The sequence below is a fragment of the Xyrauchen texanus genome, chromosome 43 (genome assembly GCF_025860055.1).
Source record: "Xyrauchen texanus isolate HMW12.3.18 chromosome 43, RBS_HiC_50CHRs, whole genome shotgun sequence".
Lineage (NCBI taxonomy): Eukaryota > Metazoa > Chordata > Actinopteri > Cypriniformes > Catostomidae > Xyrauchen > Xyrauchen texanus.
In genome coordinates, this window is record NC_068318.1 from 7,917,938 (window position 1) to 7,933,101 (window position 15,164).

General features: G+C 39.3%; 1 protein-coding gene across 2 annotated transcripts in view; it reads left to right on the forward strand.

Moving 5' to 3' along the window:
- The window catches only part of LOC127635535 (very low-density lipoprotein receptor-like), a 65,034-nt gene that overhangs the window by 8,862 nt on the left and 41,008 nt on the right, over window positions 1–15,164 (forward strand). For both annotated transcript variants that reach the window (XM_052115627.1, XM_052115628.1), the window contains exon 2: window positions 10,696–10,815. In XM_052115627.1, the coding sequence (XP_051971587.1) occupies window positions 10,696–10,815 (120 nt within the window). The remainder of the gene's footprint in view (window positions 1–10,695; window positions 10,816–15,164) is intronic.

The window sequence follows — 15,164 nt, forward strand, 5'->3', positions numbered from 1 at the left end:
ATTGAATATTAAATATTGTAGTTTTGCTCATTTTATAATAGTATTTATATGCGCAGCTCCCTGTCAATGATCTAGCACCCCCTCAGCACCTGCGTTAAAAATTATCTGGCGCCGCCCCTGGACGTCATTATGTTGTGGCTGACTGACGACAAGACTTAAATTTCTCTGTACAGTATACTTGTTGTTGTAGCCATTAAAGTAAACATATTTATGTTTAAATGTTATAAGCGAATGTTATTTTTTAATTTAATCAATGTTGATTATGAAAATGAACATGCAGCATGAGAAAGATATGATACATCATGAGATGCGCAATATGTCTGGACTGGAGACATGATTTTGACCAATTCATTGAGTTTTGTTATGTAGAAAGACTCTTTTTAAAAGATTTTCGTTTTATATAAATTGTATCTTAATTTTGATCAATGTTTTATCAACCAATTGAATTGCCTGTATTTAATAAATAAGCAGCAAATATAGCAGACAATGTAATAAGGCGCCGGCACAATCACTTGCATCGCACGTGAACTTGGAGGCGCCGAAACTCAGCTTGTGCCTAACGCTGTCCATTGATACCCACTTCATCAATCACGTAAAATGAGAGGCCAAGTCACAAGTCAAATAAAATGTTTTATTAACAATAGTGATTGTCGGACGAGATAGGGGATGCCTGGCTTCCCTTGGCTTCCGGTAGAAAACGCTGAGAACTGGGATGATAATTTCTGAAAAATAAAAAATAAACTAATGTCATATTTAATCACTATAATACATGCATATTATTTAGTAGTGATGTGCTGCCCAATGCTAGCTTAGGCTTCTTCAGCCACAGGATACAGAAATAAATAACGCTAAAATGCTTGGCGGCAGTATAAGGGATTTAAAACAATTTCTTACCTCGATTTAAAGTGCACCAAACATGGCCTTGCGTTCAGGTGTGTTGCTGATAAATCTCCGAACAAGAGATAGTATATCCAGCCTGTCCAGAATGTCACTATGTATGTGCATTAACGCCAGATGTGTCAACCTCTTCTGGCTTGTGGTACTTTGGGTCCAGGTTTTCAGTCGTCTGAGTGCTGAGAATGATCTTTCTGATGGAGCAGCTGACACAGGTAGACATAAACAAAGCTCAACGAATGCCTCAACTTCTTTAAATAGCTCTCTAGTTTGGGGATGCAATGATGAAATGAATTCAGCTATCTCTTTCACTGCAGTGAATCGTCTCTCCTTAGTTAGGCCACCCAGTAGAGTTAGTTGCATTTGTAGGCGTGATCGATCAAACCGTTCCGGGAGTTGCATTTCTTCATTTAGTCCAGACAGGTTTTGGTTTGCAGCTTCGATAAGAGTCGTTTCTCTTTGTGCAGCCACTTTCATTCCATTTTGATCAAATCTTCTTTTAAGCTCAGTTTGGATTAAGTCTACTGCTTCAAAGAACTGACGTCGCCACTGTGCTTCTCCAGATTTGCACGCCAGAGCCTCTGGTTCTGAAGTGTTGCGGATGCGAGCTGGGGTTTTGATCAATCTGGAGAGATTTGGCATTTTCAAATTGTTGCATCTTGCAGCGGTGTTAACCTTCTCCATCAGCTCTTTGAAAGAGTCATCCCCCCGAAGTCTCTGCATTTGTTGCTGGAGGACTGTGACACACTCGAGGGCTGCGCGTGCAGTTCATTTTTCACTCTGCAGACTTCGGGCCACTGCCTCAGAAGGCTCAAAAATTGCCTGGCTGCACACTAATCCAAAATATGTCCTTGTTTGTTTAGCTTGAGTGCACAATCTGGATATCTTAGACCGAATCTCAGCCCTAACTTACTTGTCTTGCTCCAGAGTCTTTAGGGTCTCCAGTAGTGTAGCATATGCAGAGGTGACTCTTGAAATCGCAGTGCTGCGGATGCACAATCGAGTTGGGCAAAGCCCCAGAAGATTGCACACCACATCTTCACAGCCAAAAAGAGACCTGAACAACTGCTTACGTTTGGCTGATTCTGAAATGACCACAGACACTCCCTGAACAAAATTCAACGTGTCTGCAATGAGTCTCACTTCCCTTGCTACCTCTTGCAGAACGAGGTCCAAAGCATGGTTACTGCAATGCACATATAGGGAGCCTGGACACTCTGCTTTTAGCTTTGCCTGAACACCATTTATACGGCCAGACATGTTGGACGCACCATCAAAACAATATCCTGCCAAACGTTCCAGAGGTACGTTTAAACGGATAAATATGTCTTTGATGCATGAAAACAATGTTTCTGCCGATGAGTCACTAGCGTTATAAAATCCAAGAAAGACGTTTTGTGCCCTTAAATCATCTGAATCCACAAACCGCAAACAACATGAAAATTGCTTGCTCGCGCTGATATCGGTTGTTCCGTCTGCTGTGAGTCCAAAGAAAGAACAATGGCTAGTTTGAGACATGATTTCACGTTGTATGTCATGAGCAAACATCCCGAGAATTTCGTTTTGAATTGTATCGGACATACAATTGTCTCTCCGTAACATTCATTCTCTTTCTTTCGGGAGAGCGTGTGTCCTCTCCAGCATTAACTGCCAGAGTACTCCATCTCGGTGAGCGTGCCCTCTGAGTGGCAACCCTTCGCGGCCCAGGAGCTTGATTGAGCGGAAAAAAAGCTCCAGCACAGCCCTACCCGTAGCCTGGTCTCGAGCGGCAATATCCGAGATCACAGCGTTGATTGGTGTTAATTTTAAGGATTCCAAAGCACGCACTGAATCCGAGTGCAATTCGGATAACTCATGTTGAGCAAATTTATCACGAGCTTTCTTCCAGTTACTATATCCAACACCAGCCTTTACAAAGGAGCTTTGATTGTCGTTGTGGAGGCGCAGTAATCCTTTATCCATGGCTTTAGCACATATAAAACAAATCACAGAGTCAGATTCTCTAATGTAATGCAGCCATCTCCATTTGTCAAACCATCCACATTGAAATGAACGCTCGAACGTTTCCCCACCAAATCTCCTGCCTGGAAATTTCATCCTGGGTTGGTAGGGCTTGTCATCTTCCCTGGCAGCCATCCGATCATGTGTCCCGACCTCAGCAGAGTCCATAACGTCCAGCTCACAAACCTCGCTGCTCGCGGATGCTGATATAGGCCTAACGAGGCTTTGAACCGAGTTCGTGTCAGTGTCAGCCTTTGGCGCGGGTTCAGTCGTCGTTTCATCGTCGTTGTTGTTGACATCCTTTGTTTGAGAATTTTTCCCATGACTACTATTTATTTTACTTTCTTAACCGTGGTGTTACTCGAAAAAAAAGTCAGAAATACGTTTCTGCTGCTTATTGCTAGCCATGACCAAATTAGTATGACGTGACGGAAGCACTTGCTGTCTGAGGAGTAGGCGTATATCAACGATTCACGAAATATTAAAATAATAAATCATTAGTTTATATGTTACTGCCCATAATTTTTATCCCATACACAGTATGTTATGTATATTTTAAATTTTTTCCTCACGTTTTTAAGTTTAATATTATAGTCCACCGCAGCCCCCCACCAGGGGGGGCTGATGCTATGACAAGGGGGGCTGCAGCTACTGAATGGGGCCTGTCTAGATTTTATGAAAAATTACTTTTGAAATGGTAATGGTGCTATTATTTGCATCAGTAATGTCCTGACTATACTTTGTGATCAGTTGAATCAACTTTGGTGATTTAAGTACCAATTTCAAGTAGCAAAATCTGTACATTTATTCCAAACCTTTTGCCGCTAGAGTACATACAGTATATGCAACATTTCAAAATATGCCAAAAATTGCCACTTTCATATATGTAAAAAAAAAAATTTAAACACTTGTGGAATTTCAATTGGTACAAGTGTGAACTCTAATTGTATTTGTTTGTATATGGCCATATATCAGATTTCAATTTCAGACAATGTAATAATTGCAACAGGGCTATTGAATCCTCATTTGTGTTTTTTGTTTACAGATTTATTGCATCTATTTTAAACTTTGAGAAGTTGCATTGTCTGAGGCAGAAAAGTTTAATACAAAAATAATTAAGGGTCTTCAAATACCCACAAGTTTCACCTAAATGTTTTGTAGCCTATTTTTGTAATATCTTTTTTTCTTGCCAACTGCATATTCAGTTATTGTGCAATAAAATATGTATATGTAATTGCATTTACAATGAAAATTCTACTTCTAATAATTGATACTTTAATTCACCAAAGTGACATTCAACTGATCACAAAGTAGATTCAGGACATTACTGATATAAAAAACAGCACCATCACTATTTGAAAAAAGTCATTTTTTATCAAATCTAGACAGGCCCCATTTCCAGCAGCTATAACTCCAACACCTTCTCCTTGAGTAATCATGCAAATGGCTAATTTGGTACTAGAAACTCACTTGTCATTATATCAAAGACTTTTTAAAGCTATTTGGTTCATTAAGTGAAGCTTAACCTTGTTTGTGTTGTTGAGTTGCCACAGTGTAATAGACTGGCATTTGTTAAGATCAGTATTCGGTCAAAAATGGCAAAAAAGAAACTGCTTTCTCTAGAAACTCAGTCAATCATTGTTTTGAGGAATGAAGGCTTGAATTTGGCAAAAAAAGAAATTTATACAATGATGTACATTACAGTCTTCAAAGACAAAGGACAACTTTCTCTAACAAGGACTGAAAGAGATGTGGATGACCAGATGTACTACTAAACAAGAGGATATGTACATCAGAGTCTCTAGTTTGAGAAATGGATGCCTCACATGTCCTCAGCTGACAGCTTCATTGAATTCTACCTGCTCAACACCAGTTTCATGTACAGCAGTAAAGAGAAGACTCAGGGGTGCAGGCCTTATAGGAAGAAGTGAAAAGAAAAAGCCACTTTTGAAACAAAATCAAAAAGAACATATTAGAGTGGGCACATAGGCGGAAATCGCTGGGGGGGTCGGGGGGTCAGGACCCCCCCATCTGAGGGTTGTCCCCCCCTAAAATATCATTAAAATAAGTGTATTGTAAATAATATAATGATATATTCTTAAAAATAAAATATATTCTTACTCCGCCAAACTCGACTGTCCTTTGTGTTATTATTGTCATCAGCAGCCATATCACCCTGTAGCTCAAGACCGGTTTCCCACTGAAGCTAAGCAGGGTTAAGCAGGGTTGAGACTGGGTTGAGTTGAGTTGGGAGACTTCCTGAGGAAAAGTAAGGTTGCTGCTGGAAGAGGTATTAGGGAGGCCAGCAGGGGGTGCTCACACTGCAGTCTGTGTAGGTGCTAATGCCCTAATTTAGTGATGGGGACACTGCTGTAAAAAAAGCATGTCCTTTAAATGAAATGTTAAACCTTGGTCCTGACTCTCTGTGGTCATTATAAATCCCAGGGCACTTCTTGAAAAGAGTAGGGGTGTAACCCTGGTGTCCTGTCCAAATTCCCTCCCATTGGTCCTTCTCAATCATGGCCTCCTTATAATCCCCATCCACTATTTGGCTCTATAATTCTCCTCTCCACCAATAGCTGTGTGTGGTGAGCATATTGGTGCACTATGGCTGCCGTCGCATCATCCGGGTAGATTCTGCACAATGGTGGTGATTGTGGAGAGTCCCCGGTTCACTGTGTAAAGCACTTTGAGTGTGGTAAGAAAAAGTGCTATATAAATGTAACATTCATTCATGCATTCATATTGTTTACTCCCATAACATTTATCCTTTTCAGGTAATGGTGTTAGGCAAGATATTCAAAAAGTACTTTTATAAAATTGTAATTGGATTATTTTACTTTTACAGAAGAGTTTCTCTCTTTCTGTATTTCCTTGTCATACACTCAGCACCACATGTTTTTCCCCTTACAATGACTGAGGAGCCTTATGCCCTTCAGCACTTGCAGAAACATAAAGTGTTAATTTCAACAATTCATGTTTTAAATTCTACAAAAATACTCATTTAAAAATGTTTCATTCTGTGTATTTTTGCAACTTCCGGCAAGATCATCCCCAGGTCTCCCAGTTCCATTTGTAAACTATCTGTCATTTTGGCAAATGATGTGAGTACTCTCACTAAGCCTTGAAATGAGAATATCATCTGAGATCGATGCCAGACTGTTTTGCCACAGCATGTCCTTCTCAAACATCGTCATCACTGATTCGATCATTCGCAACTGACTGTTCCATCTGGTTGCTTATGCTGTTGTGGGATGAACACCTAATTTGTCGATTTCCTCGATGTTCTGTGTGCTTTTTCTGACTGTTTTGACTAGCTTTCCAACCTTGTTGATTATTGAATTGACTGCACTGTTTCACGCTCGCATCTTTAATAGACAGTTGGAGTAAGTGGATCGGACATCTCAGGTGAAGATTTGATTCTGTGACGTAGTGCTCTACATCATGTTTAACTGGATGGCCAGCTGGTCTGCATGGAGCTGCAGGAGTGTAGCAGTATCTGGAGCATCACCCTCAACATCTGTCTCCCCGATATCTTGATCCAGCTGATCCTCAAATTCGCTGAAACCAGGCAGATTGAATGCTTTCACCATATTGCTGGCGCTATCAGTAACCACTCTGATCACACCATGCTGGACATTATAGCGTCTCGGGACCTCCTCATGTTTTCATAAATGTGATTTGCTGTGGGGTGTCCCTGGATGTGTTCCCAGCTCAGCAGGACTGTGTGGCCTTGAAAGTTACATCAATAAAACTGCCCATGATACCCAGAAAACTGTGACCCTGTCGGCTTGTCCAAATATCATTGGCCAATGAGAGTCCATTACAGTGCTGTAGCAGAATGTGCAGCTTATTCTCCAACTCTAGTAAAGCATGTGGCATGAGTGTACTGTAGCAAGGTGGAATGTAGCCAGGCTGTGCAATATTGCCAAAATAACACATCCCTTCTCTTTCTCCTTTGGTGAGTGCCTCATAATCGATGTAGACAATTTTAAAGAAGTCCAAGTTCATTCTTCCTGTCCTGCGATATATTTATTTTTGTCATTCTTTGTCGAAAGCAGCTTTTAAATCTACTGCTGTCTGCCTCTTCACATGTTTGCTGTGCTTCTTCCTCTGCAAATAAATGTAAATTGCACATATTATGACGCTAAAATGAATTTTAAACAGTAATCAGTAAAAGCCATGACTTATTAACAAATTGATTCTTTCTGTTGGTGTTGGTGGTTTAGGTCATTCAAGTTTAATTACATTTTATTCGGGACATTATACAGTTGAGATGGCGATTAGATTAGAATGTTGCAATTTCTACCTATAATAGAGAGACAAAAAGTGGTGTATTACCGACCTTTTAGATTTTATTTCCAAGTGTGAGTAGAACACTGTGTTTCCTTGACACATGCCTTTTTAAGATTCCACAATGAACCTTTTGTCATTGTAATCACCTCCCAGCACTCATGTTCTTTGTTGTCATTACCTTTTAAAATACACTTGTATTTTTGTTCACCACCTTTAAAGGTAGTATTTCAGAAAATCCATCAATACTGACAAGCATTATAAATTAGATAAATGACAGATAACTAGATTACTTGTCTGAATAAAATTCTCCACCACTAAAATCGTAATACAATGTCTTGTATCCGCTTACAATTTCTACTGCCTTAAGAACCATTTAACCTTATTTGAGTCTACATCGGATTACCCAAAGTATTTAACTAATACACCAGCACTTTGAGCACAATACTGGAGATGTACTTGCATGTCGTGGCGTTTCCTTGTGTTCTTTGTGTTGCTTGGTTCTTGGCTCTTGGTTGAAAGTTGTTTTGGACCTCTGTAAGATCAGATAGTTATTGTCTGTATGAATGATGAGGTTGGCTTTGAAGCGAGGCCTTCTCATGGAGGCTGAGAGGCTTCCTCGGGACTTCGAGTCCTGAGCTTCCTTGGACTTCACATGGCATAGATCTGGTTCCGAATAGATCCAGATAAGTCCACGAAGGAAGAGTCAGAGTAAAATCTGCAGAAGGGAAGAGACGACGAGAGAGACAGAAGAGAGTGTGTTCTTCCTGTTTGGCATCCCCAAAGGTGTCCTGAGCCAATCAGAAGTGACTTTTCAGATTCACATGGTCAACTTTGCTGTCCTTTCCGACTCTTGATTTTATGGTCCTTTGTTTCGGAGTCTTACAAATTTCCCACTCAAAAATAGTGCATATTTAATCATGAACTTTTATATCTTGAGGATGGTACAAGAGACATGATATTCGTTGTCATCAGTTTTCCCTATGTAACCAAGCAAACCGTTGCATACCAAGCATGACATTCTTTCATGGATTTTATATGTGTAGGTAACAAAACATGAAAATCCCTGGTTACAAATCATACTGGTTAATTAATTGGTTATACAACATGGATAAAACATTACACACATTTTAAAGATGTACATCAGACTATAATCATTAATTTGTCAGTTATACATGTTACCACAGTTCAAAGCAATTTTCAGAATTACCTAGCCAAACTAGGTATTTTATAAATCATGGATTTAAATGCATTCTGTACATTTTAGAAGGTTAAATCGGTAAAGTACTGTGACTTTGTATAAAATGTTCCTGGATTAAGATGAAATGCGTTAGTATAAGAATCGTGCAAATCTGATGGTCTTTTGGAAACCTTTCAAGGAAAAGTCTGCTTTAACTCTGTGTGGAAGTTCAGAAGGTCATGCTGAGAGGCCTTTCTCACCAATGACCCTTTTTGCTTTAAATTAGGTTGTTTAGAGTGTCTTGACCATTTTATTGTCTAAAGACAGGCCTTCAGTAGGAAGTTGATGCTTGGTTCATTCATTTATGATGTTGAGGAATTCCAGGATTTAAAAGGTTGGGTTTTTCCTAGATATAAATCATGTTGTTTCAGTTCTTCTGCATGTATAATACTACAGTAGATTACAGTTACAAATTAAACTTTTTAATCAGATTACACCCAACACTGGTTATAACAAGTGTAATTTGTCAACATTTAAGAGATGCAGCTTCAATTATAAGTAACTGCAAATTCCTAGTTGAAAATTCAATATATGCCCATCTAAGTTTTGGAAAAACATGTTTCTGTCAGTATGACAGCATAAATGATCTGTAGCTAGTGAGTTTGTCTAACTTTAAAATTGTTTTTATTTTCTTAGTTCCATTCTGTCAGTCACTGTATGATTGGTATTTTGTCAGTTCCAAAGTACCAAAGAGAACGTTATTTCTTTGTAAATGGTGCTTTGATTAATCTCTGATAGAGATTATGTACTTTCTAGCTGGATTTTTTTAAAATCCAGAGGAAAAAGGCTGGTAAAATCACTCTGGACCCCACTCACCCAGCCCACTACCTTTTTGAACTGTTGCCTTCTGGCCGGCGCTTCAGAGCTCTGAACACCAGAACCGTCAGACACAGGAACAGTTTTTTCCCTCAGGCCATCCATCTAATGAACAATTAAATTGCCCCATTGAGCAATAATTATGTGCAATACACAGTTTAATTTTAATTTTAATTTATATTATCCAACATATCCACTTCTGCCATTACTTACATTGCTCTGTACATAATATACAGGTTTTTGTTCTTTATATAACAGATTGTATTAGATTTGCACTACGGTGTGTATGTGGGTATGTATGAAGGTGAGTGTATGTACGTATATGTATAATTATTTATTTTGTGTTCTTTTTGTTTTTAATTACCTATGTCTCATGCTGCTGTTTTTGGTATTGTTTGTATTGTTGTTGACTGGTAGCTCCTGTCACCTAGACAAATTCCTTGTATGTGTAAGCATACTTGGCAATAAAGCTGATTCTGATTCTGATTATTTACTCACACTCATGCCATCCCAGATGTGTATGACATTCTTCTGCAGAACACAGATTTTTTGAAGAATATCTCAGCTCTGTTAGTCCATACAATGCAAGTAAATAGGTGCCAAATATTTGAAGCTCCAAAAAGCACATAAAAGCAGCATAAAAATAATCCATAGGACTCCAGTAGTTAAATCCATATCTTCAGAAGCGAAATTGATAGGTGTGGGTTAGAAACAGTTAAATATTGAAGTAATTTTTTTACTGTCACTCACCACATTTCCTTGTATATTCTTCTTTTGTTTTTGGTGATTTGCATTCTATTTGCAAATAGCCACCTACTGGGCAGGGAGAAGAATATATGGAAAATATGGTTTCTCACCCACACCTGTCAGATCACTTTAGAAGATATGGATTTAACCACTAGAGTCTTATGGATTACTTTTATGCTGTATTTGTGCGTTTTGGACCATGACAAATTATTATAAAATCTTCATTTGTGATCTGTAGAAAAAAGTCATACACATCTGGGATGGCATGAGGAGGGGAGTAAATGATGAGAATTTTCATTTTTGGGTGAACTATTCCTTTAAGCATATTACCAGAGACCTTGAAATATTGTATCGGAGGGCTGATACAATATTTAAAAGTGTCTAATTTCTGTGCCACTAATAACACCAAATAGAATAATGACCATTTTTAAACAACAACAAAATACCTTTTTTTTTTTTTTTTATAAACCCAGAACACTCCTATCAGCCATTATTTGATGCTGTGTCAAGCTGTTCAAGATTTTCCAACAAACAGTGGTTTGAATCTGGGGTTGAACCATCTCTTTGGACAACTAATGGAGACAAGTGGATTTGAAATTCGAAAACCTAAAAAAAAAAAAAATTCCACTATTAAAGGACCAAAAATAAATATTGTGACACTGAATGATTGGGAGACTGATTGTTACTCTATTTGTACCTCACAGGTGCCTGGATAGAATGTGAGGTGTCTCAGTTCCAGTGTGGGAACGGTCGATGTATTCCATCTGTGTGGCAGTGTGACGGAGACCAGGACTGCTCGGACGGGAGCGATGAAACTTCCTGCGGTGAGATTGCTTTCAGGAATTTTGTGTGCAATGGTGTGTATGGGCTCAATCTGGTAGTTTAAAGACAGTTCACCCCAAAATGAAAATGAATTGTCCTTCCGTGTCCTTTTAGAACCCATTTTTTTTTCCAGTAAAACATAATTTTCCAAAATATTCTGGATGTGCTTTGTCATAAAATAGTGAATAGCGACCGGGTGTATGAAGCTCAACATGACAAAAACAAAAAGCACACTAAATGTAGTTCAAACAACTTGTGTGCTATATCCAAAGCCTTCTGAAGATATAATATAGATTTGAACAGGCACATTAAACATATTCACTGAGTGTATTTACATTTACACCAAAAATGCTGATATCTATTAGAAAACCAAGTTCAAATAACATCATTGAACTTTTTAATCAGAGCAAGTAACCAAGGTGGATTTGGAGCGTGTCTAGAAGTTGGAGGAGAAATTCTTAGATGGGCTCTTTAGAGTCTGCTCGATATAGCAGGCCATAAGCTGGAAATCGAGCGAGCTCACAGGGTTCTGGCTCGAAGATCTGCAGAGACAGTCAGTCAATTCTGGACAAATTTCTGAGATCATCTGATAAAGATCTTGCGTTACGAGAGGCGAGGAGTAAAGGAGGGCTTTCTTTGAAGAATAACAGCATTTTCTTTTTCCCAGACTTCGCAAACTCGACATGAGAGAAATGTGATCAATTTAAGAATTGCAAGAAACTTTTACATCAATGGAAGATCGCTTTTGCTCTGATATTCCCGGCCAAATTGAGAATAGACACTAGGGATGGCCATAAATCATTCACATGCCCACAGCAAGTGATGTCCTTCTTAAGTCAATGCAGTGAGTGAGTCACCTTGTGGTACTCATATTGCAGCCAAGTGGATAGGCTCACTGAACATTCACTTGACTGTTTGAAGATTCTGCACGCTCTCTTTGTGCTGGTTCTGCCTAGCGGCTGGAATTTATTTTGTAAAGCAACACAGATTCAGGACAGTTTCATGGATGAAGCTATATGCTCTTTGTGTTTGTTCTGCCAATTGGCTGTTTTTTGTTTTATAGATTATCTTTTACAGTGTAATTTTGTGTCATATAATTTGTATAGAAACATCAGACTTGAGCAGTCCGATGGCAAGGCTGTTGTGGTGGTTCTCGTAGGCGTGCATGGACCGTTTGAGTTTGGAGGGATGGATGCCAGTTCATGCTGTCGTGTGTGGGGTTAAATGCGCACATTTTTGTTTTTTTCTGTTTCCGTTTTTGGGGATGTTAAGGGTTTGACTGTTGCATTAATGTTGAAATGTGGTCATTATAATCCTGTTTTTGATACATTTTTCATACAATACATACATTTGATACAATACATTTTTCTTACATGTCTAAATGTTAATGAGTGGATTGTCTCTCCACTTGGAATGTGAATGGGTTGGGGCACCCCATAAAAAGGAAGGTAATTTCTCTTAAGTGTAAGAAATATGATATAGTGTTTGTTCAAAAAACGCACCTTTCCCCGCAGGAAGCTGAAAAATATGGGTGGGCATTTTTTTATAGTGCTGGCTTGAGTAAGAGAAGTGGAGTCATTACACTGATAAGTAAACATCTATAATTCAAATGTCTCAAACAGAGTAAAGATAAATTAGGAAGCGTAATTATTGTTTTAGCTCAAATTCATGGACAAAGTCTTATTTTGGTGAATATTTATGCACCTAACCTTGATGATCAGGGCTTTTTTATAGATCTCGAAAGGATGTTGAAAGCTGCAACCCTTATGATATAATACTGGGAAGAGACTTTAATCTTTTGATGGACTCCTTTATCATAGTGAAGCAAAAGTGTGCAAGCCCCCTAGTGCAACATTGATGCTTCATAGGATGTATACAAATCTAGGTCTTCGAGATATTGAGACCTTTGAACCCATCTTGGTAGAGACTATACATTTTTTTTCATCAGTCCACTAGATTCACCTATGGCCTCCGAGAATTGACCTGATTGAAATGCAGATAAAATACTATTTAGTACCGGAAGGTGGAGTTTTGGCTATTCAGGGAAGGACAGTCATACTTTGAGTCGAGGGACAAAGCGAGGAAGCTTCTGGCTAGATATAAAACAGAGTGAGTCTTTTTCTAATATTCCCTCAGTGAAATCTACTATTGGTGAAATATTTATCTTGGCCACTGATAGAATTCTTTTAACCCTTGTATTGTCTTCACTTTTGGGACCCTCTGGTATCCCTCGGGTCAAATTGACCCAGAACATATTTTAGGTTTGAAAAACAATTCTGAAATAAAAATGTACTTCATAAACCATTAACATATATTGTCTTTATCTCAATTTCAAACAATTGAGATAACATACAGTATATGTTTAAGGATTGCAATCAGTCTATACTAGAACACAATTAATAATGGAAGTGTGATTCATTTTTTTGTCATAAGGTTATAATTGATCATAAATCATGCTTATCTTGGAAAAACTGAAGTGAGACAATGTTTTCATTAACATTTCTTATTTTTAATGCAAACTTTCAATACATCAACTGGAACTTCAACAATCAATCACTTTTATCTTATGTAATGCAGATGAACAACTGAGGCATAGTCCTTGCAACAGGGGTGGTGCTTGGGAAAAAAGACAGGCATGCCTGTTTACAAAACACATGCATCACAAAATTGAGGCCTTGTGACATATCTAGCACCATTCGTGTCCCCTGGTTTCTTTCAGCAGCTGCTCCTCCTGGCTTCCCTGTATAAATTTGCATGTTCCATGCATAAGATGAAACAGCATCACAGGCAGCCCGGATTTTGATGCCATACCTTGCTGGTTTTTAGGGCATATACTGCCTGAAAGGGCAACGGCCTCTAAACCCCACAAGCCATTCATCCACAGTTACATTGGGCCTAGGGTTGTAAAGATGGGGAAGCCGGTTCACCCACACAGTACGGATTGCTTCCAACTTGTCCCCCCGCTGTCTAACAGGTCTTGATTCCCGGTCATCAAATCTGATGATCCTTGAGAATACATGGAAGCTCTTCAGAGACATTGTGGCTCTAAGAATTGCTCTCACTGTCTCAGCATCCCACAGACTTTCAGTCGACTCCCCTCTTGACCTGTAGACACCAGCAAGAATGAGGATGCCAAAGTAGGCATGCAGATGCATGATGTCCATCTCTTTCCACTGGTTACCGAAAACATGTCTCCCCTCAAGATTGGTCAGATCCAGAATAATTTTCTGAAATGAGTCAGGAATCAGCAGCTCATGGATGACTTGAGTCACTGCAAATCGTGCGGCCCTGGTACCATCCGTATTATGCTAGCAGCTGAGCGGGGGGGGGCTCTCTCACTGGGGATGAAGACCATTCAATCTGTACATTCTTAGACAAATATTGCCACGGTTTTTAAATCCTATGTCTCTTCCTTGTCTCGTGCTTTGTTTATTACTTGTGTGTGTGCGTGGATGTGTGGGCGTGACGACTCGTTACCGTGATCAGCGCTCAGCCGCAATCACTCCTCTTCACCAGCTGTTACTCATTTCAATTCCCTTTAAATACTCACCACTTTCTCATCTCCTTGTCAGATCGTTTGTTTGTGATGTCCGGTTGTGTTGATCCCTCTGAGTTCCAGTCCAGTTCCCTCGTTGTCCCTGTTTCGTGTTCAGTTGGCTGTTACCCGGATTCGTCGTGTTTGTTCAGCACTCCTCATCACTCTTCTCACCCCATTCATCTGACCATTGGAGCCCCTGCGTTACTAAACCTTCACCCCGGACTTTTCCCCAATCTTCACATTTTGACTGTCAATAAACTTATTGTCACTTGCAACTTGCTTCCTAGATTCATTCGTGACAAATATGGCTGTGGGGCTCTTCCAGTGGCTGGCTGGTTGTGGTGCATATTTCGAGTGAAGGCTATCTTGAAATTCACTTTCAGAATCAGAATACTCTGAATTTGTATCTAAATCATATTTGGAGACATCTTCCACATTGCTGAGTGCCTGAATCGCTTCAAAAATGAGCTCTAAAGCCCTCTAACAGCTACATTTTCTGGTCATACTGACGGTGGAAGATTCTGTACTGTGATGTAGAGGTATTTATCCCTTTTGTCCCACCCCCTTGATGTGCAGGTTTGAGGCGCATAGTGAAAGAAAATGGGGTTTGCTGGTGGACACATGAAAGAGGGTAAAGAGTGAGAGCAAACAGCTTATCTGTGCTTGGATTATAATAATATATGTGTGTCTGTGTTTGTGTATGTGTGTGGGCATGTTTCTGTGTGTCTGTGTATGCAGGTCAAACCCGAAGACTATATGAATGATGTAAATGTGTGGGGTATAGTATCATGTGTGCTCAATTTATTTAATTTT